The sequence below is a fragment of the Augochlora pura genome, chromosome 1 (assembly GCF_028453695.1).
Source record: "Augochlora pura isolate Apur16 chromosome 1, APUR_v2.2.1, whole genome shotgun sequence".
Taxonomy (NCBI): Eukaryota; Metazoa; Arthropoda; class Insecta; order Hymenoptera; family Halictidae; genus Augochlora; species Augochlora pura.
Window position 1 is genome coordinate 20413069 of NC_135772.1, and position 23104 is coordinate 20436172.

A 23104-nucleotide genomic window follows, 5' to 3' on the forward strand; every position below is an offset into this window, starting at 1 on the left:
ATGTATCGAACGTTGTCGGGTCTGTCACAGAAAACGTCGAATACCACGCTACGCAATCCGAATGCATGAAATGACGTTCTTTGCGAAACGTAGGTTGTCAGGCTGGCAGCGGACGCGCGAATTACTATCGTATTTATTTAGCATAGTGTCCTTTACCTTGCGACGAGGAAAACTGTGGGAAATCGAGAAGGGTCTGGCATGCTCGGATTGGTCGAGGAACGATCGGCGGTCTACGGCCCTGAATGTTTGTGCAGCTCGGATCTCGGCGAGCGGCGTCGTTGGAGGGGGGCCGTCAACTATGGCCGGCGCAGAAGGCAGGCCACGAAAGAAATGTGGCAGCGCATTTCGCTTAGTACGGACTTAGACTGCTCTAAGTGGCGGTCGTGCACGCCGGTGTCCGAGGACGAGGACGACGACGACGAGGCCGACGACGAGGAGGAGGAGGAGGAGGGCGTCGTTTCGAAACGCCTGACAGCAAGATTCCCAAAGGCTCGCGAGTCTCTCCAGCTGCACTCACTGGACCGTGGAACACTCTCGTCCTCTAACGTCGCCTACGCCTTCTTGCGTAAACCGGATGCTCGTGACGGGCGCGCATTTACGAATTCGGCGGTCGCGGCGATCGGTGCGGTCCGTGTGAATATTCGTAGAGAACGAGGCCGATCCAAGTGACAACGTTTTGTGACAGTGACACCGGAGCGCCAACAAAAGCTGCACGGGGAGTACGTGACCGAACGGCGCCGACCGTGGACTCCTGTCGGCCCTATGACAGAAAAGGAGGGACACGTGTTCGAAAGTGCGACGAGATTCCCGCGGAAACAACGAACGATAATCGCGGACACCGTGGACCCGGTTGTCGCGTGATATTCAAAACAAGCAAACTCGCGTGTGCGCCCTCGTGTTTGTCGGCGGTGTGTCCCGCGAGAGGGAGATACCGGAATCGAAAGAGAAAGGGGGAGAGGCGAGAGAAAGAGAGAGCGAGAGAGCACGCGCAAGAGCGAGACGGCAGAGTATCGGCCGGAGCAAAACCGAGAGATACAGAAGGACAGAGAAAGAAGACGGAAGAAAAAGACGAATGCCCGAGGAGTCAGCGGTCTCCCGTATTTACTGTTCCGCGGTGGTACGGAGCTAACCTAAAAACCGATTCCCGGTGTCTCTCGGTTTTCTGTGTACATCGTCGACGGTCGCAGCACGGTGCGCCGCGGCGCATGCGCAGAACAAGTTGTGTGTGCCTCGTGCGCGAATTTCGATTGCCGTGAGAAATTGCACCGACGACGTCCTCGGGAGAAACGCGCGGGCAAAATACGAGAAGAGACTGTCCGTAGAACGTGTGCTTGTGAGATGTGTTCAACGAGAAGTTCGTGCGATCCTTAACGTGCAAATCGTCGCCGCGTGTGAGTGTGAGAAATCGTTTCGTCTGTCGTGTTTTGTATCCTTGTCGTGACCTCGTGGTTTTCGAAGATTGTTCCGACGGCGTCGCGTGGGTTCTCGTGCCCGACGGGAACAGAAGCCGAGGGTAGGAAAAACCGCGGAGCAGAGATCGCGGGTGGAAAGGCAGTCCGACGATACGTCCCCGACGGGGAGTGATATTACAAAATAATCATACTGCGAATTGTGACGGAGCGAATGCATGACGGATCATGGTTTCTGCGTCCGGCCCCACAGGGATCCTAGCGGGACGCCCTTCCGGTTCTCAGTGTCATCAGAGTCTCCAGTCCTCGCAGAACGGAAACACGGGCAAAGTTCATCATGAAAAGCACAGTAAGAGCATCGAGGACGCGAAACTGCGCCACGAGTCCGATCTCTACATCAGGCCCAGCTGGACGGATGCTGCGATAGCGTTGGATCAACTCGAGAAGGTGAGTCCTTTTTCGCATTCACAGCGCGATTATCTAACGAGTTTCATCGGCGTATATGCAGCATTACTCTGCCAATATTATTAGAGGCAGAAATATTATTGACACTTTACTGATCGGTATGATATTCATTTGTTGAAAGTCGTGCTCTGTGTCAGTCTTACTGACGTTGTTATCTGAACAAGATCACACTCCGTGCAGAGTTATTCGTGAAGAAACTTTTATAGCGAGATATGCAGTATCTTTATAAGGCATTAAAAAAATACGTGGCTAAAGTATCGCCTTATAAAAATAAAAAGGTTGAGTCTGAATAAAGAGCTATTAATTTCGCATTAAAAAAAAGGAAGAAACTTACAGGACATCCTAATAGTATATGGGGAGTCTACCGGTTATGCCTGGACGTTTCGAGTGCCGGCGTTCAAATCTCCCGTGGTTTTCCTATCGCCGGGGCATCTAATCGATGAAGTACACGCTCTCTGCGGGTTATACAGGCGTCGGTATCTCCGCGAGACTGCGGACAGTTACGCTAACTAGACGTAGATAATAGCTTGATCGCACGCCACTTCGTGAGCCCTGCTTTCGGGCCGACACTCGGACGAGATGAGAATATAAATTTGATGCAAATTACGCCGGCCCGTCGGTAATTGCGCCTGCTGCTTTCTACCGGGTATCCGGATAAATGGGATAATTGCTGACGTTGACATCGCTCTGTAAACTAAACAAAACGTCCGGCACCGCGACCGTTTCGAACCACCTCCGCTTTAAATTATCAATTGCGTTTAGACGTGACGAAGTTGTGGAATTAATAACGTATAATATTATATTTATTTATTATATTTATAGAGAATTATAAAGAAAAATTTTGTAACTTTGATTATCGTCGTTTTAATAAACTGTTAAAAATTCGAGTTACTAAAAATATCGTATCGGGCTGAAAATACTTCCAATAGTCGAATCAGCTGCGAGTGCGACTGGTCGCCTTAACAATTGCACCGGGACAGAGCGATATTGTCGACCGGCTTGACCCGAGCAATTTGTACGGACAGATATCGACCACTTCCACAAGCGACGACATATGTTTTTATCGCGGGAAAGTGGCTCGGGAGGAATTTCCTGGAAACAATGGCGAGCACCGAAGTTTCCGTATAGAGGCCGTGGAGTGTACCCTTTTTTACGGGCGCCCCTAAGTTCTCTCTCGCGGCTAGCTGTAAACTTTCACACACGCGGGTGGTCCGGAGACGTGTTTTCGAAGGTGAGAAAGAGAGAGCGGAGCCGAGGGTCGTCGGGGGAGCCGAGGAACGGCGAAAGAAAGACAGAAGGACGGCTGAAGTGTGGATCGACGAAGGATCGACTTCCTGCTAAGGAATACACCACCCTCCTTGTTTTCTCTGACACGAACCTTTCGTCCGGCTAAAAAAATCCCCCGAACGTAGAGACGAGGCGACGGCGACGATGACGACTACGATGACGATCTCTCGAACGGTCTTGCGACACCGAGAGATCGTCCCTCGAGATCTTTCCGTCTCGAGTGCCAGGTAAAATGTGCGTGGCACGTGAACGAACCACCAGGCTATCGCCTTTCCAGCCGGCCTAAATAGGGTGGGGAGCGAGCTTTCGGCGGCCCCAGACCCTTTTCTTTGGCTTTTCTGAGAAAGGCCAGCAGCCCCGCTTGCAGCACGAACACCTTCTGTCGTTGGGTTTCCCTTCGGCGATGTCTCTTCTTATTCTCGCTGCTCCGCACCCCTCGAAAACCTTGACGAGTACAAATCATTTATTTAGCTCGCCCTGCTACCGATATCCCATCTATTTAAGTCGGATAGGATCACAGAGACGCGTGTTACATTTTTAGTGACTTATTAATCTGAAAAGGTATAGGGTTAATAAGCTATAGAACCGTCTCAAAAGACCTGTAACTTAGCGTCTCGAGCCTGTTACATCGCGATTCTATTTGTTCTCTTGAAAAATGCTGAAGAATTCTAAGCTAACGTGCGAGAGATCTATCAATCAGTCCACGCGTTGCTTTTCATCTCGTCGATCGTTCGCGAGGTATGTTCGGAGCACGAGCTCTGTTCCAGTCGGACGAACATAGGAAACTTTGCGACGTGGAAACCGCTCGTGACCACCCAAAGTGACTAGCTTCGGCAGAACGTACCCAAGAGCCGAGGCTCGATTCCTTGGATATTATATGCAGTGGGCAAACATGTGTAAAACACCTTCTTCTTGGAGGATCGGGAGCGATCGAACCCAATGAGTTACTTCATTATAATAATACCATACTTTTACTGTAAATAATTAAAGTCCACGCGAGCGAATGAATTTAATTTAGAATTGTCGAATTATCGCCTGCGTTGAATGTATATATGAAACAAAACGGTGACTTCCTATAAGACCATTACGTTCTACGAGGTGTCTGCCGTACTTTTCCGTAGCCGAGATTTTTCCGGCTGGATTGCGCCGGCTTCCAAACCGATTATCTCACCGGAGCGATAATCAATCCTCCTGGCAGCGAACCCTCGCGCTGATCCACCTCGGGATTCCCGAGAAATACGGTCGTTTAATTGCTCGGAGCGTCTCCGGCCGCTAGCAGCACGGGAATAAGAAAAGCGAGGCCGACGTAGCTTCCCGAAGTCTAAAAATACTGTGGCCGGCTGACTTTGCGAAGCAACTGGAACAGTCGGGCGGCACGGGGGAAGCCGATCGGGACTGGAAGATCGTGGATGTGAGCGGATTACGTGGTGAGGCGGTTCTGCCCGCCACCCAGCGCGAGCGGCGCGGCGCGAATAAAGCGAACCGATCGGGGGCCCGCTTCTCGCTCTCGTTTTATCGTTTGCGCGATTGCACAATTACGGTGTTACCGGCGGGAGGTGGTGACAGTGGCGGGTGGCGTGTAACCGGGACCGGCAAAAAAACGAACAAATTCGAGGTCGACGGTCCACTTTTCTTGGCCGCCGCGCCGCGCCGTCTCAAAAAGGACAGCGACTCCGCTCGCGCGTTCATGCCGGATGAGTCAGTCTGTCTCACGGGCACTGCCCTTACGATTCCGTGTACGCATACTTGTACACGTGCGCGCCTCTTCACCCTCCGGAGACGCAGCCGCACAGGACGCCGTTCGCCCGCGGACCGCAATCGCGAGGACAATGCGCGCCGATCCTGATCTTTTCGACCGCCTTCGTCGTCCGTTTCAGACCACTTCACTTTCGGTGGACAGTTCGTCGAACTAGAGCACCCTGGGTGCCGAGTAGTAACAGTTGAACCTTCGCGATTGCTTCCATGAATAGGCGTTGGAACGTCTTTGTCGTTGCTCGTTTCCTGATCGAAGATTTCAGGGCCATTTCGTAACCCACATAAGCACTCTGTCTCATTCCTAAAAGGGCCCCTACAATTTTTATATACCCTTCAGGAACTTGTAGATATTTATAGAAAGAATAAATAGAAAGAGACTTTATCATGCACCGATCAGCCGACATTACCGGACAATTTATTTCCGACTCGAATTCCTCGGCTCTCTCGGACTCGCGCGATTCCTCCGGAGTGCAAACCGGAAGTGCGCGCGGTCCGCTGCATTGCGTGCCACGATTGCCCGGGACTATCAGAGTCAATCGTGTCGCGCGTAGTCGCAAACCTGAGCACGTGTGCATGCATGAATTGTCGCGGGCGTCCGCTTACTCCAATTTGTTTACCGTCCAGGAGAGGATGATTAAGTTACAGGCAACGACCTCGACCTCCTACACAAACTCCTCTACAGAATCGTCCGCTTATACGTGCACGCCGGCGCGCTCATATTTCCCACATGCATTCGGCCAAACAGCCTCGTATCCCTGTTATCTTGTTTACCAGACAATTTCTTTTTAACGATCGGTCATAACAGTGCAACGGGAGAATTATTTTGCGAGAGGGCTAACCAAGTTATCAAAATGTTTATAACCGTGTGCGACATCAGTATGCGGTCGTTCGAAAACCAAATCCGTTATCGTGCTGTAAATTAGATTAAAGACTTTAACAGGAATAAATCTGCAATAATAAAATGTATCCATATATATTGTAATAATGTACTTATAATAATAATTATAAGAAACGCCTCCGTTGATTCTTCTGTCAACCGCTTAAAATAATGTTTAATTTCACGACATATTACTGCATAAATTAGAGCTCTAATAATTTCTTCCGTGAATAAATTATTTATAATAATGATAATAGGCAATGTAAAACGGATCTTTATCATCCCGTGGCATGAACGAAACTGCGTAGAAATGATGGATCTTGCGGTAATTTTCAAAGCAGCCCCGTCGAACGAAAATTTCAAAGTGCATCGCACGATAGCGATGTGTAGCCATAATAACTGAACAAGAGTGCAGTAGTATCAGCTGTTCGGCGATGACGCCGGGTGCGTCGAGCAGATATTCAGCGGAAAGAAGATTCTCGGAAGTCCGAGAACGGCCGGAGGCTAAAGATAACGACAAACTACGGCGCGGTACTATTTTATAATCGCGTCTTAATTTCTGGCAGCTGAAATCCTCCGGGACCGCGAGAGCACAATGCTGTACATTCACGGGTGTTGCGTCGGCCCCGACCGTTCCACTGAGATTAAAGGGCGCCGACACTATGTGTGAGGCTTTTACACTAATAATACCTACGAAAGAGAGGGCCTCGTAAACGTCCAGAGGGTGGAGAGGCACGGCCGACCCGAGAAAGCACCGCCTTTCCTTGGCGACGCGGGTCGTATGATATGCTTGGAGACCGACGTCCGTCCGACGTGATTTTAATGTATAACGCCTAATTATATTATTACCGATAATTATACTCTCACGACGGTGTACGCCACCGCCGCGTGGAATCTTGGGAACGGCGCGTTTGCTCGCCCATGATATGGAAATTTAAAAGCTTTTAATAATGCTCTCGCTCTTGGGACCGCCGGCCAAGGAATGCGGGTTGTGAGAATTACAAAACGTGTACAATGGACAAGCTTATATATTCCCGGTGTGTTAATGTCCGTGATACGTCGACGTGCCGTGTTCAAATTAATTTTCTCAGCCGCCCGTGGAACTTGTCCTGTCAACTTTTTCGCGCGTACAGATCGCATTTTAAATAAAAATCTCCCGCGTGATTCACTATGAAACAAATGAAACGCTATAATATTTCTCGAGCTCCCAAAGATTCGTGGGCGGAACAATCTAGCAAGGACCGAGATCATTTTCGAGAATCAATTTCACAAGGACTGGTTTCACGGACTCTTTCTTTCGGAAATATAAAGACAGCTTGTGCAACATCTCCGGCGTCTAATGTTCCATACCATCAGCGAATCGAGCCGGCACCGAAGTTAGGTTTCCCTTAACGACAACGTCATTATCGTCCGAGCGGGATCTGCCGTTCCACGTAACAAGGAATCCTAATGACTCCCGAAGGCTCCAATTCCCTAATTGTCCGTTCCCGAAGAACAAAGTCATACCCGCGAACCCGGCGATGTTTGAGCGATAGCCGGGTGTGTATCAGTCAGGTACTGACCCTGCGCAAAGGCGACCCAAAGTGGCTCTCCGGTGGGCGGGGGGATCCCTCGGTAGGGATGAAAGGAAACGGGCCGACACAGCGTTCCACGGACTCATCCATTTAGCTCTGACTGATTCCGTCGACGTTTACGCCGGATTTACAACGTCAGGCGGCCATGCGGAATCATGGACCGTGCGTTCCACGTTCCAGACGTTTCCACGCGAAAATCTGCCCATTATCCCTTTTTGCGGCGTTCTGTCGCTTCGCCCGACGAACTCAGGGCCTGCCTACAGGCTCCGAGGAAATTCAAAGGCAAACCCGAGATGAATGCCACAAAAGCTCCTCGGAAATTGATGGATCGTTTCCGTCTTGAAACTGGTGCGAGGCTTCGTGGAAATTTTAATTTCGTTGGAACCGCTCTTTGGTTGCATTTGGTTCGATTCGAAAGAGTTTAGAGATACTTTTGGACGAGATTGCAGGTTTCTTTGCAAATTTATGTTTATCGTATTCCCCGTGGTATAATGTGAATCAGACGATACTATTTTGTTTTTGGGATTGGAGCAGCTTAGAAAAAGTGATGGCGTTTGAAAAGGTGTTCGAGTAGGTGTTTTTTGCGATGGGGTTGCAGTTACGTGGGAGTATAGTGGGTGGCTGCCAGACCCTGTTTTCCTTCCCCGGAGCGTAGTATCCCATTCGAGAGTAACGCGTTACGCGGAGGCCGGTGCGGGGTGGTGGTCAGGGGTCCCTGCGTAGCCTTGCGGCCGCGACATGCGACTCGCCAGACAAACGGATAGGTTCTTGCGGTAGGTACGGCTCGAAAGTGTGGGCAAGAAACCCGATCCGCCTGGCGCTCTAATCGGTCGAAGAATTCCAGCGGGCGATGCCTATTCGAAAGGAAAACCTTCCCGTCGGGATTCCAGTAGCGATGTTCCACGTTTGCGCGGCCACGTAGAGACACCGGTGCAAGAAGAACCACCACCGGCGCGGCGCGGCGCGGCGCGGGGTTCTTCCTGCTTGATGCACGATTGGCAGCGGAGCCGGAGCGGCGCACGGTGCGTGATTAATGGTAGAGACAAGTCCGTTCGAGCGGGCTTAATAAGTGGCGAGATGATTTACTCGTAAATGTAATTGAGATCGAGCGTTCTCTGTTTACCGCGCGTGCGACCGCGGCGCGCGGGTCCCGCTTATTAGGCGGCCCTAATGAATATATCAATCGCGCGGCGACGGCGACCGTTCGCGGTTTTGTTGCCGTGGAACGTCGCGCGGGTTCCGCCGAGACCCGACGGTCCTCGCGCCGACCCGCTCGGGCACGCGAGTCTCGTTAGCCCCGCGATATTATGTAATGAGGAAAAACGTGCACGCAATCGACCGCCATTGCGCAAGGGTGGAATGTTCGAAGAAGATTAGGTAACAAGAACGGCCAATTTCACGGTGTCGGCCGGTGATTGAAGCATTCTTTCACAGATTCCCGGATAAAGGGAACTCTGCCGGACAGAGATTCGTCATTAAAAACTTTGGATTAAATCAATTAAACGGGTAGGTGTAATTTAAAGTCCTAGGGAGGCTAAACGAATCGAAGAAATCGTCTAGATTTTAATATTTCTTCTGATGATTTTTATCGCGATTGCATAAAATCCGCAATGCATTGATCGGTGGAGAAATTCCAGGATTGAATTCCATTAGAAGAATGGCGGACATTTCTTTCATTTACCTGGCAATTTCTTGTGCCAAAAATGGCAGGAATGTGGCAGCACTTATCGTCGTCAGTTGTATTTTCTCTCTTTAGATAAATTCTGTTACGTCTACATTCTTAATTTACGTAAGCCTGCGGGTACCATAAATGCATCGGGATCCATAACTGATTAAACACGCGACGTTTCACATATTTCGTTATTGATTCTGCCGCATTCTTCGATTCGACTTTACAGTTGAAGTATTCAGGACAAAAATGTTTCCAAACCGTGGAATTATTATTTTTAAGAAAATAAGTGATCTCAAATATATTATAAAATATATACTGTGACAATTTATATTATAACGTATAATTAAACACAGCGGTGTCCCATATTGCTACCCCATCTCGTAATGCCATCACTCTTTCCACACGCTAGGACTCTACGAGCCCGTAGTAGAGCCGCGCGACAAGCGAGCACACGGAGTCGAAACGCGCGTCGTCGATGGCCATTAGCGGGCATAAAAATGGCGATTGGCCAACCGGGCCGCGATAAACCGGCGTCGCCTGATCGAGCGTTAACGGAGTTAAAGGGCAGCCTGATATTTCACGAGGATGTTATCTGGCGATCGGCGGCGCGCGATGCTTTCACGAAAAGGAGGGTAGGAAGGCAGCAGGCAGGCAGGCAGGCGTGTATCGAAGAAAATCGAGAGGAGAGAGAGGGGCCCGTTATAATAACTCGCTGCCACACGGGGTCTGCCGGTGACATAACTGCGATCCCGTTCGAGTCCCAACGCGCGACGATCTCTCTCGCGATCGAACAATTAACGGCGGCGCGCCCGTCGGTCGGACGAAGACGGGGCGAGGCGAGGGACTCGGGCCGTCCTCGCTGAAACGAAAACACAAGAGCGGCGGTGGTCGGTCTTTCCGGTGCGGCGCGGTGCCAGAACGATCTAGAGAACGAAAGAACAGCGTGGAAACGAGTCGAGCGAAAAAGGGTGAACGATGGTGGCCGCGGAGGGAGAGACCGGGGCTATGGGAGAGACGCAACACTTAACGAATTTATGTTATTCGTACTTTTAATGTTTTTTACGACGCGACACGAGGCTCGCGAGGAGATAGCAGACAGCATAACAGGATCTTATGTCAACGACGGTGGTCCCAGCGCCACGAGGTTGTAATATGTAGATATTGCCCACCACGAGAAACCCCATAAGTTCCGCGGGGACCACTTACGGGAAAAAGGGGGAATTCCTTCTCCTCCGGCCTGTTCTCTCCTCCACGTTCGCCCAGCTATATAGACGTCTCGAGACCGACTCGTGGCGTCTGCCCTTCCTTTCTTCTCTTTTTCCCCCCTCGTTCTCTCGCGGCCTTTCCTCTCTCTCCCTCTCTCTCTCTTCCTCTCTCTGCCCGTCTCGCGGTCCTTGTCTCCTTCTCCTCGCCTTCTCTTCGTCGTCGCCTCTGCTCCCTTACCTTTCGGTTTCTACCGGCGGTCTCTCGAACGCGTCCGAGAAAATTCGACCGCGTTCTTCTGCCTTCGACGAGCGCGCTCGCGTGTCTCTCCGGCCGCCTCTTCGCGATTCTTCCGAAACGTTCGCGAGCCGTTTAGCGCTTTGTCTCCCCGGGGGAACTACGACGAGCCGACTGCCGCCGCCGCCGCCGCGGCTGTCAGCGATTACCTGGCGCTGTTCAAATTGCTTGGCGAGGCGATTAGAGGCTCACCGCCGGCGAATTAACAGCGTTTTGTGACTCGGCGCGTGCCGGCCTAAATAAACACACCCGTCCGCGATTCGGTCGCTGATAAGGCACGGGTGTACCTAACGTGGAACACCGCGCGATCCTGACCCCTTCTTGAAACGGTAGATGGACAGTAGAGCAACAGTAATTTGTTAACAAATTTATTTAGTTGTTTCTTATCGATAGAAAGTCCTTACAATGGCAACAATTTTAAAATAAAAATTGTGAATCTGGTTTTCTTCATCGGCTCGATATATCATCGAACACCAAATCAAAAAGACAAGGAACCTGCAGATTTTCGTGCCAATTAAAATCTGTATAATTTGTATCAATCGTGCTATCAAACTGAAGCGATAGATCGTCCTCTGCAAAGAAATTGTAACGAGCGAAAAAAAATTGCGGTCTTTTGAAATGAAAAGTCGAAGGACGATAAAGGGCGGCGAGAGAGAGAGTGGGTCCTAGGGAGCCGAGGAAGAGGTCGGTGGAAGAAGAAGGGAAAAGGATCGGTGGGAAGAAAGGAGGGAGAGAACGCTCGCAACATTGCGAGCGGCAACGCTGCACACTACCTGGTGGCCGGTCTGACAATGTGCACCACGGACCACCCGCAACAATACCTATCTTTCCTGGTCGACAGGGGAAAGAAAGACGGAGAGAGGGAAGGACGCGGCGATCCACGGATCAGAATGGAATCGGGCTCGGGTGGAAAGGAGCAGCGGACGCTTTTCTCCTCCGGTGTGTGCCGTGTCTACGCCGCTCTCGTCGAGTACAGTTAGAGCTGTTGCTCTCTCGCTTCTCTTCGTTTAAGCGGGCGCGCGGCGAGAGGAGAGCAAGAGAGAGAGAGAGAGAGAGAGAGAGAGAGAGAGGGAGAGCAGCGAGCACGATAGAGGCGTACAGATGAAAATACAGATTACACACGCTTACGTATCCCGGGACAGTAGCCGGGCGTCGAGTATCGGATAGCAAGGTTTTCCAGCCAATTAACTCTCGTGCCGCGGCCTCGCGGCACCAGACCAGCCTCGGGTAACTCTAGACGCGCAGACAATCCTCGTCAGCCACATGGTACCCCGGGAAACTCTGCTCTCTCGCCTCTACTACCATACAACCTCCCAGGGACACGCCGCTATGAAGCTCGCATTTTTTTCTCGACGTACTACCCTGTGCGTTACTCGCGGGGGTGCGGCCACAGTCTCGTTTATTTCTCCTGCTGCTTTGTCAATCGCTGGACCGACAAATGAATTCGTGGAGCCTTTGTTTGTTTTATAACGTCTAATTTAATTTAATTAATTTAATTTGATTTACTAAATTCTGCAGTCTTCATATTTCCAATTTTAAAAATGCTGATGAACATTTTACCGCCGACGTAATAATTTAAAAAAAAAAAATTGTAATTACAAATTGGAACCTTTCTTTTTTAGATACTACTATTTTTGTTATCGATAATAGTGATCTCAATTGTTAAAGAGCGGATAATAACGCGAGCTTCCGATTTTCCAGGGCAAAGCGGAGGGTCAGAGGTCTGCGGTGTGGATCAGGGCAAGGCTGCAGGATCAGCTGAGTCAGCTGGGCTACTTCCTGCAGAGGCACGCAGGCAAAGTCCTCTTCCTCGCGATCGTCGCTCTGGCTACGTTCTGCGTCGCCCTCAAGTCCGCCCAGGTTCACAGCAAGGTCGAGCAGCTCTGGGTTCAAGGTAAGTGCGTCATCGAACCGCTTCCTGCACTTTCTTTCTCTCCGATGCGTCGAACACTTGAATTGTATTCCATCGAACTTTATGAACATCACGGAAACGATCTCTGTGCGGGAAAATTGCTTTTGACCTGCGAAGACGTCCGAAACGCCGTTGTGTTCGTTCGAATTGAATTTATGAATTTCTTTCAATTTAGAATCTCTTCCAATTGCTTAAATCATCAGAGTTCCAATATCAAAGCTTTTCAGGGTTTTAGTATGATCGCGTATGCCGAGTAACGGCTGCTGCAGACGCGAGAGCGGAACTCGATGACTGATTAAAGAACGTTGTAACATGACAGGGATTCAACGGTTCTATCAGTAATACTTCAGCACATCTGGTACGCGATGTATTTTATACAAACCGCGGTCCTCGGTCCGTTCTGCGCGCTGTACAACACGGCTTATGTGTCCAACGTGACAGGAACATTATTCTCCTGGCTCTAACACGCCTTGCCCACCCCCGAATACTCGAAACTTTTGATTACCTCAATGTTCGGAGAGGATCTTCGCCGTTGATAATATTTACGATCAACTTCCTGCTGCTTTTGTTCGTTCATAGTCGGAATTAAAAACACGAGGATTTTTATAGAAATCCTGACTTTTATAAATTATCCTATCAACACCGGGGCGAACAAGAAAGTTAATTAATCGCAAAGAAAATTGCTCGAGAGACGTAAACGGTACCCGAAGGAAATAATTTTTCTGTTGGAACGGCACCAGCCAGACTCTCCTCGTAGGCGAGTTGCATATTTTCGTTGGGACGGACGTAGGAATAGTTTCAGGTGAAAAAATACTATCGGGCGAAGGAGGAGGCCGAGGAGTCGGGAGAAGCGAAGTGACAAAAGGAGGACAGAGAATTGAACGAAAGATCGCTTTACCCCCACGCCGGGCGCATGGTACATTAGTTTGCTCGCTGGGTGGCCCTCTATATTTATCCGTGGTCCGAAACGCTAATTCGAACACCCCGTTGCTAACTTAGACTTGTAGCGTGCGGGTGAAATCGAAAGACGTCGTTTGGCTCGATGGCATCGCGCGAGGCAGATCTCTAAAGAAAAAAAATTGCCTAACCGAAAGACCGTTTAAAAAAATTTTAATTTTGGAACATTCTGCGCGACGCGAGTATATTTTACACTTGTACAGTATTGATATAATATATATTACATTTATAGTATATTAGTATTATATTATATTTCTCGTATACGTTTAAAACGATCTAGATAAGACAGTCATTTCGCGGCAAATAATTTAGCAAATAATAAAGATAGCGGAACACGAAGCGAGCAGTTTGAGGAAACACGTTCGCCACGGATCATCGAGCCTAGCTTAGATCTGGCCTAAGATCGAAGCGAAGCCCATCCCCGGGGAACCCTCGGATTCCAGAAGTATCAGCGTATTATGAGATTTTAATGAGCGAACGAATTTGCGCCGCGGACTAACGCTTCGCGAGCGGAGCAACGATTCCGCCGTGCGTGATTAAATGAAACTCGACCGAAGTGTCGATAAAAATCTGCATTCGCGATCATCTCGCCGGAAATCGTTAAAATATCATCGCGCCTCGCACGGGCGTCTAAGCGAGCCGTAATCTCGTCAAATGTTTTCCTGGAAAATGTCTAAACTGGAGCTTCGTGGAATGCGGATCGGTCAGCATCGCCGCGTCTCGAAACCAGATCTCCGACATTGCTACAGCCGCCTCAATTTATCATCATTTCCTGCTGCTGAATATGCGCCAATAATCTGCCAATTAACGTCTTTTCGACGCAAATTTTATGGTCGTTCGCATCCCTGAGTTAAACATCCTCTAGTCGCGTTTTGGTTCGCTCGACCAACGTCTGATTAGCGCGATGTTGTTTAACCCTTTGCGGTCGAATGGCGCCTCTAAAAATTATCATGCCACGTTTTAAAATAATCTTTATCAAATTTACTAATATTTCCCTTTGGTAACAGAAGAATTCGATTTTATTTCAATTTAGAAGGAATAAGTAATATTAATATTTATTAGACGAAGCATGGTATCTTTAACACGAGTCAGACTCGTTACTATAGTGCAAGGGGTTAAAGGGCCGGTGCAGGGATCGTTGTTCCCTGATTCACTCTTCTCACGTGGCCGTCGCGGCGCGCGGTGCGATGCGGAGCGGCGTGGAGCGGCGCGGCGCGGCGCGGCGCCGAGGGACTGGCGAAAGAAGAAGAGGGCTCTTTCGAGATGGTGATTCGAGATGCGTGCGCCACGCGGATCGGTACCGGATATCCGTGAGGTGACTGCGGCCGTGTCCGTGGCGGGATATGCGGGCTCAGTGTTCCCTCGCAGACTCTCTCTCTCTCGCTGCGCGCTCGGAACGCTCTCGCGCCAGGACGATCAGGCGTAAAAGAGCGGCTGCGGGGCGGAGAACGCGGCGACGATCGCATCGCGGGATGGAGAGGAATTTAACTTTACGACTTGACGGCGGCGGTGCGCGATTTGACGATATTCCGGGAACGGTGTAAATTCTCTCCGCGGGAGATTGATAAACGTTGCTTTATGGGGTCCTTGGTCTCGCCGCGGGAAACTGAGACGCGCGACCGGACCGCCCTGTGCCGGCCGCAGTCACGACTTTCAATGCGGCTCGTTAACAATTAATACGCGATCTTTGAACGTATCTTGGACCGCACGGTGATCGAAGGCTCTCTGCTCGAGTCATATTTCATGCAAAATAAAATATAGTCGAGGACAAACGTATTCGAACAATCTACGCTTGCATTAATATTCGAAGACTCGTTAAAGCAGTACAACTCTTCTGAAACTTAACGAAGTAAAAAAATAAAATAAAAATCTGCAGGCTAAAATTTTTATCTAAAATCAAGTCCGCGTTCCTCCGAGTGCGAGGGGATAAATGTTCACGGGAACTGAAATATCTATTCAATTCCATTAATTTCCTCGCCTCGATGGACCCGTGGGTCTTTGTCAGGCAATACAAATTGTTCGATTATCGATTTGGAAGAGTTCATTTTTCAACGGAATGTCACCGAATTTCTCGATCCCGGCCCGGTGGCGGGCCGGGGCGCGGCTTGGCTTTGGTTTTCAATCACCTGCATTTATACCTGTTGCCCGTTTCCCCCGGACCGGGCCGGATCCCCTCGCTCGTTTCTTTCGTTCGTGTTCGCTAGGTAGAAGGGAAAAAGTCGTCGTCGACGCAGTTTCTTCTCGGCGCATCGAAAGACACGACGATAAGAAGCGGCGCGAGACGTAATTCGGGTTACGCAGCTGCGTTTTCGACGGTGACTGCGTATCGAATGCGCGGTGGCTAATTAACACGATATCGGGTACAGGCGGCGAGGAGGAAAGAGGAGGAGGGGAGGACAGAACAGCGTTCAGGAATCGATGAGAAATTGCAGAAATTTCCGTTTCTAGGGAGCCGCGTACAGGTGGTTCCGTTTTTGCGAATAAAAAATCAAGTGCATCCACTTAATTCAGTCCCTTTTGCCCTTGTTTTCGCATACGGCGGCGCGGTAGGTTCGCTAAACAGAGAGGGAGAGAGAGAGAGAGAGCCTGGCACACGCGCCAATATCATCCTTCTCGCTCCATCGATCGCCGCGTCCTTCTCTTCCTGGACATCCGTATACGGCGGAGGCGGTTCGAATCCAGTGAGAGGGAGTGAGTGGAGAAGAGAGAAAGAGAAGACGGCGAGGCGAACGAAGACAGAACAAGGGGCTCCCTTTGCTCGCCTTACCTAAGGGAGCCAATACGTCGGTATAGGTCACTCCAAGAATCGAGAACTTTTTCTCATTGATGGTCCAACTGTCCGCGATTTGCATGCGGTCTCTGGCTCCGCGACAGGTTCTTTAAAAAAACGAGAACCGCCGCATCGGCTCGATTCCTTGCTAACGTGAGTCACTTGAAATATTGGCGTGCCTTAGATCCACGTGCGTTCTTCAGGAATAATTGATAAATCGTACGGCAGTATTTTCATCTCTTTCTTCCATTCTTGATTTACGTGTGATCCCTTTGCGGTCGTGTGTCTACTCTCAGCCATCAAAACTAGTTATTTATTTTTCTTATTTATTTCAATTTTCTGTACTTATTTTTGCAATATAATATTTTGTTTAGGTGACACTGTAAACGTTACTAGAAGCCCATAATCACGCGCGTCTTCGTAGCTTCCAAAATTCTAATTCAGAAACATATTTCACCGTTGCTATTGAAATTAAACTACTCTATGGGGTGTTGAGAAATAACGAGGGTTTTATTCGAAGAACATAGCACAATTAAGGGTCGCGACACCGCGTAATAAAGCTCGATTTGCATACCGAACGACGGGCCGCCACGTTTCGCTCGGTTTTTCGTAGAAACGATTGTCTGAACGAAGATTGAACGGATAAAAATTGAGAAACGATTTATTTCCGAGAACTTCTGCTACCATTCGGTGTAACTTGGCTCGGAGAGGAATCAGTTCATTTCGGAATGGTCTTGTCATCGTAAATGCCCTTAATGGCTTTAATCTGTGAACCGAAGCGGCTCGCAACCTGGATTACCATCATGAACGTCCATTTTCACATCGTTTAATAATTTTATCAGATTGAAAACAGTGTATCGATTATTTCTCTGAAAACTTAAATTGCATACGATGCAATTTTTAAATCGCATTATTCGCTCTTTGAGAAAATAATTTTCCAAAATACAAAACAGGAAGAACCAAAGATTTCTCATGTTCGCGCGAAACCATGAAGCATCCCATCGGCGAGGATCCGTCGAAAGGGGCCGACGGCGTCGGAAAAGTGGAGCCAGCGCAGGAAATCGACGCCGGAAAACTGAACGTGGTCCTAGAACTCGGAAGTGGCTTAGGCGGCGTCTTCCTGGAACGACCTGTACCGAGGGGCCAGTCGGTGTGCAAGGAGGCCGCCTTGGCGTTCGCCGGACAAGGACAGACAGAGGACGAAGGCACGACCGTGCACGAGGGCCGGCCGACTGCTTACATCTTCATTAGGCCCCCATGCCTCCGAGTGCGAGGGAGAGGGCCGAGCCGCCGCCGGGAGGGAGACGGAGCGGGAGAAGAAGAAAACGATGATGAAGCGAGCAACCGAGAGAGAAGGAGAGCGAGAGCGAAAGAGAGAGAGAGAGAGAGAGAGCGGGGAGGACGCGGAGCTAGGGATACGGGAGAGAGAGCGAAACGGATGAATTCCGTAAGGCCGCAACGAGGATAAGAAAGTCAGAAGACCGTCGTCCAAAGACCCACCGGGAATCTGTTGTTGTTGCAACGACGGACGGACGAACGGCCGCGTAAACAGAGGATCTCATCTTCTATTTACCGGCGGACCCCCAATGTTCGCGCGAGCCGGGATCCGCTCCCCCGACCGAACCAACGTTTCAAAAGCCTTCTGGAAAGCGTTGAAATAAGAGCCGATCGCCGTAGTCGGGGTGCTTCGGACGATCGTTTCTAGTCTACCGATCTGTCTTTTCGCTCTGTCCACGATATCCCTGACAGGCGACGCGGTCTCGTGACTCTGCCGGCGTTTAGGGGTTGGCTGCGGTGGGGATGTACGGCGGCGGCGGATAAAAAGACGGGTCGGCCGGCGAGCGCGTCGCGTAATTTCCTCTGCGGAAAAAAGGCATGGCCGGCAAATGAGAACCGCTGGGATTGGATGGGGCTCGGTTCCGGTGAATGGTCGCGGTGGGTGGCCCAGTGGGCTCTCTGTGTGCGCCAAGCCAACCCAGCCAGCCAACCAGCGGTGGGCCTGCGTGCCTGAGCGATTGAGCCAAGTCTCAGCTCCTCCGTGAGCCTCAGAGAGCTAAGCCTGCTTCGGAAGGCTCCTTCGTTCGCCTCGGACCTCTTCGTTCCGCGCGCCGGCCGCGGCCCCGCTCTCTCCGAAAGCGCCGAACCAGCCACAGGGAACAGTCGGGAAAGGGGCCACGAGGGTTTCTACGCCAAGTAGCCTTAGCCCAGCTTCACCCGGACCCCGTCGTCGATCTGGGCCCCCGCTCCCTTACTCCCTCCCTCCCTCCCCCCTGTCCCGCTTCCTTTTTCCGTCTCATAGCGTCTCTACTAACCGTCCGGTGGGCATCAACCCCGAATGTTTATCTGCAAGACCTACGGTAACGAAGCCAGCATAGAGTTTTATAGTCCAGCTTTCGCGGATCTAATTGGCCGCGCGTCCCAGACCGATCCGACGATTCGAACGATCGTTTATTTTTGCGTGCTGCCGGCCATTCTTAATCCTATAATTAGTGAAGTATTATTCCCCTGGGTTCGACCGAGCCTTGGACCATTTATCAGGGAATAAATAAATAATATTAATAAATCTGAAATAGCGCAATACCCTCGAATTCTTCCATCGACTTCGCAGCTTCATATTCGACCTACCAATTTTCATCGTAAAATCCAGAGATCGGTAACTTATTTTTTAACATCTAGTGCTTACGTAGAAATAATTTCTAATCGCGAGACGATGATTTTTTAGCGCCACCTCGGCTTCCAGCTCGAGATCAGAGCGCGAGATCGCGTTGCGAAAGGTGTCCGTCCGATGTCCGATCTCTCGCGGAGCGCCGGTAGGTGTTAACGGCGTTATTGGCGGAATCGACGCGTCGGCCGAGTTGATTTATCGTTTCCCCGCCGAAAGTAGGTGACACCGTTCGAACCCGGCGACAGCGGCCGTCTGGCGGGCATTATTATGCCCATGCCGGGGAGTTAAGCGTCGGCCAGAAATTAAGCCGCGGGACCTTGATGAGGCTGCGAACGCCCCATGGAATTTCACGTCTCCTTGCATTACGCCTAATTGCCGGTTCGGGTAATGCGAGGACTGCGTGCGACCGGCTGCTCGGGGAGAGTGATCTACCTAACGATTTGCCCTGATAAAAGTCCGGTCGCCGAGGCGGGGCTGTTTGCGTGCGTCCTGGAATTTGTTCCAGTCGGGTCCACGGCGATTCGGTTCGCGCTTCTTCCCACTAGAACGTTCTAGAATTTTTTATAATTTTCTAGAGTGTTCTAGAATTTTCTGGAATTTTCTACGTTTCTCTGCAACTTGCTAGAATTTTCTACAATTTTCTAGGACGTTCTAGAATCTTCTGCAACTTTCTACAATTTTCTGGGATGTTCTAGAATCTTGTGTAACTTTCTAAAACTTGCTACAATTTTCTAGAATATTCTAAAATTTTCTAGAATCGTCTAATAGTTTGAGGTTTTAAGTTAAGATACGTAGGCGAAGCGGATACAGTTTTAGCACGATCGTTCGTGGAAAGGATCTTCTTGCTGGGAAATCCCGGCACGCATTGGGACGTCCGGGAAGCACGTGGTCCTTATATTTTCACACGCCGTGAAGCTGTCCGCACGTGCGTTTCCCCGACGTCGACGGACGTTCAATCTTGTCGGCCCCGTCGGGGTCGGCTTCCAGAACGGAAAACAGGTCACTTTTCGGAACTTATCCGTAAAGTGTCAGAGGGAACGTTTATTTAGCAACAGATGGGTGCCAGGGTCTGCGTCAGCGTACACAAATCCGGTGGCTCGAGCGAACGTTCCCTGGAACCGCGCTAACGCCTAACACCTAGTCGGTAGACTCCGGGATTGGAGCGCCGAGATGCGCACAATGGAATTATCGTGTTCTTCAAAAGCAACTTCTCGAGCTAGCTTATCCTTTGCCACAATGGCATCGACGTTAATTTGGCCACCTCTAAGATCCGTGGGTCTTTTCTAAGGCAATAGAAATTGTTCGATTACTGATTTGGTAAAGTTGATATCTAAAGGGAATGTCACCGAATTTCTGGATCCATCGGAGAGCCAACTGCTCTTCGATGACCGTTCCGCGTTTTAGACAAGCGTTTCGCTTTTGGCTAGTAATATCGCGGAATTAACGTATAACCGGTAATTGGACGGAATATCCCTTTAACGATTCGACGGTCGTGTCCTACCTTGTCCGGCTTAACAGCCTCCTCGTTTGAAATTTAAGGAGGAGAACTTAAGGAGGGCTGCCACCATCGTTGCTTCTGCTCCTGCCGAGGCATTTAAGGACGAAGCACGAGAACCACGAAAAGGGGGTGGGAGTATAGCGAGATCCCTCTTTCTCTCTCTGCCCGTGGTCTCTCTCTCTCTCTCTCTCTCTCGCTCCTCTCTATCTCTCTCTCTTCCTCTCCGATCACGGCTGCATCTCTGTTCCGTTTCCCGGCGGGCAGTTGGCCGTTTCGCTCTGTTCGACGGGCAAAGGGCCGCTGGTTGCACCTGCTCCCCTCGTAGTACGCCCATGTCCGTTCCGTACGGTGGAAGAAGGAACAACACGCGCGTGTTCGTTTCTTCTTTCTTTTCTCCGTCTTCCTTTCCACTCTTTTCCCCTTTTCTTTGGTGGCCTCTGTTGATCCAAGGCTCTCTCGGGCTCACGTCCGGCAGCCTCTTCCCTTGGGGCGAGCATCGAATTATCGTTAAACGTCGGTTCTTCCTCCTGGCCCCCGGGGGCCCACGGGGCTCGCCGGGCCGGAGGAAGACAACTGTCGCATGTGGGAGAACGAGGTCGTTTTATTCCACGAAGAAACGTTCGCTGCGCTTGCGTAATTATTTTGCGGTACGTGCAATTTCGAAGGTGCTCATTAGCCCGTAAAACGGAAAGGATACTCACCGGGTCCCATTTGGCGGCCCGACGCCGCTCCGACGACCGTCACGCTGCTCTATCGCCGGCCAAACCTCTCGCTCTAGCGTTCCAGCTCCTTCCTGATCCAGGAATCCGCTCCGCAGCACACTTCCCGGCTCGCTCGCTACACGTGTATCGCTTCCGAGGCGAGCGTTAGCTGCCGCAGTCTGCTTCTAGCACTTCCACGATCCACGGAACTCCAACGCAGAAAAAACCCTGTTGTACCCTTGTCACAGCATAAGGAAATAATTCTTGCATTTAATAGCACTTTTAGTATAATAAATTACGGTATCTACGGCAAGGATAATAATCATGTCATACGACTAATTAACCAAGTTCCCATTCGCATGCTTAATCCGACAGAGTCTAAGCTAGCAGAACCATAATTTACTAAAAGCGAATAGATGTTCAAAAGAGCGCGTATTTACATTTAAAAAATAATACAGAAAGAGTTGAAACAGTGGAGGAGTATAAGAGATCGTCGTAATCCCTGAGCCCAACACCTGGACCTAAATCAGTATTCCATTTCTCGAGGAGCCGCTTCAGCCGGTCCTTTATCACCGCAAATCCTCGAAGATCAAAGGCCAGCCACTGCGGTGCGTCGATGAACGGCGCCGCGCGCAATTACCGCCACCGAAACGTGTCTCTATCCTGCCGGTTGTTGTGCTCGGTCAACCGGCACTGTGTTCCATCGAAGTCGCGTTTTCCCGGGCGGGTGGAGGGACGCCGATGGGGAGATCCCGTGAAGGAAACAATCTCGCAGGAGGCGAGAGAGAGACCGGGTTGTGTTCACGGATCGGCGGCGGGCTGAATGAGACAAAGTCGACGGAGCTAAGAGACGCGCGGCCATTCAAAGGTGTCCCGGAGGGACAGAGGCCAACGCGGAGAGATTCTTCCACGGTACGATCACGGTAGCCGGAAGGGTGCAGATAGAACGGGAACGCGGCTCGCCCCCGTGAACCAGACAGGGACGGGGAAATAATTACAGAGACTACCCGCCGATAAATCAAGATGCGCGCCCCTCCCCTACCCCCGGTGCTCTTTTACCTTTCTCTCCTTCGCCCGCCCCTCTCCCTCTCTCTCTCTCCCTCTCTCTGTGCTGAATCACAGGGACTCTCTGTCCTCTCTTTTGCCCTCCCTCGCTCTCCACTTCGCTCCTTCTCTTTCCGTCTCGCTTGTCCAACGACTCAGCCGGCCTCGCCTCCCCTCCTCTCTCTCTCTCTCTTTCTCTTTCGCTCTCGCTCCTCTCCCTCTCGTTCTTCTTCTTCTTCTTCTTGTTTATCGTGCTTTCCTCCGTTAAGACGCGTGTTTCTTGCTACATAGAGCGTAGAGAGTAGTGTCTTTATTACGCTCGATGGCCCCGCGCATTCTACAGGTTGATTCATCTCCCGGCGAGCGCCGGGACACCGATGCCCCCATGGATGCGTGGGGCCATCCCGTAATGTTTCGTTTCACGTGGGCGGCGCGCGCACCGGAGACCACGCTCAGAAACTCGTTGTAAGTGATTCCGTCCGTAAGGAAACGCTCGCTCTTCTCGCTGCCCGGGGGTGGTAGGTGTTGTTGCGGTTCTCTCTCTCTCTCTCTCTCTCTCTTTCTCTCTCCGGCCGATGCTACAAAATTTCTAGCCGACACGACCGACCACACCGAATGCCTCGTACGATGCTCGTCGCTGCTTCTTTTCCCTGCCATTTTCACGTCGGATCGCGAAATTGGATTTCGTGTTTGCTCGGACCGCGCCTCTACGGGAGCGGCGCGAATCCGCCGGTGTATACTGGCGTTACACTGCTGCCGGGGGCTGTTCGAACAAGAATTGTTCATCCATGGTTTTCTCTAAGAATTTTTTTACTTCGTTGCTATTGCTCTTGTCACTTTGACAAGAATTACACAAATGATAGAGTTATAAAGAAAATTTGTAACGTAATGTTAATAATATTAATGATTTAGTGAGTCTAAGCGCTCTTCGGATTTTAGAGACTTATGGCAAAAATTAGTGAGACGAGATTGAAATTGTGGAGAGATTAAAGTGGAACAAATATAATATTAATAACTA

The 23104-nt window shown here is 50.5% G+C and overlaps 1 protein-coding gene across 1 annotated transcript in view; it reads left to right on the top strand.

Annotated features, from left to right (window-relative positions):
* Positions 1 to 302: 302 nt before the first annotated feature.
* Positions 303 to 23104, top strand: part of Ptc (protein patched) — a 46986-nt gene continuing 24184 nt past the window's right edge. Inside the window, exons 1-2 of the mRNA XM_078179890.1 lie at positions 303 to 1856; positions 12241 to 12433. Coding sequence (XP_078036016.1) covers positions 1638 to 1856; positions 12241 to 12433 — 412 coding nt within the window. The 5' untranslated portion in view covers positions 303 to 1637. The remainder of the gene's footprint in view (positions 1857 to 12240; positions 12434 to 23104) is intronic.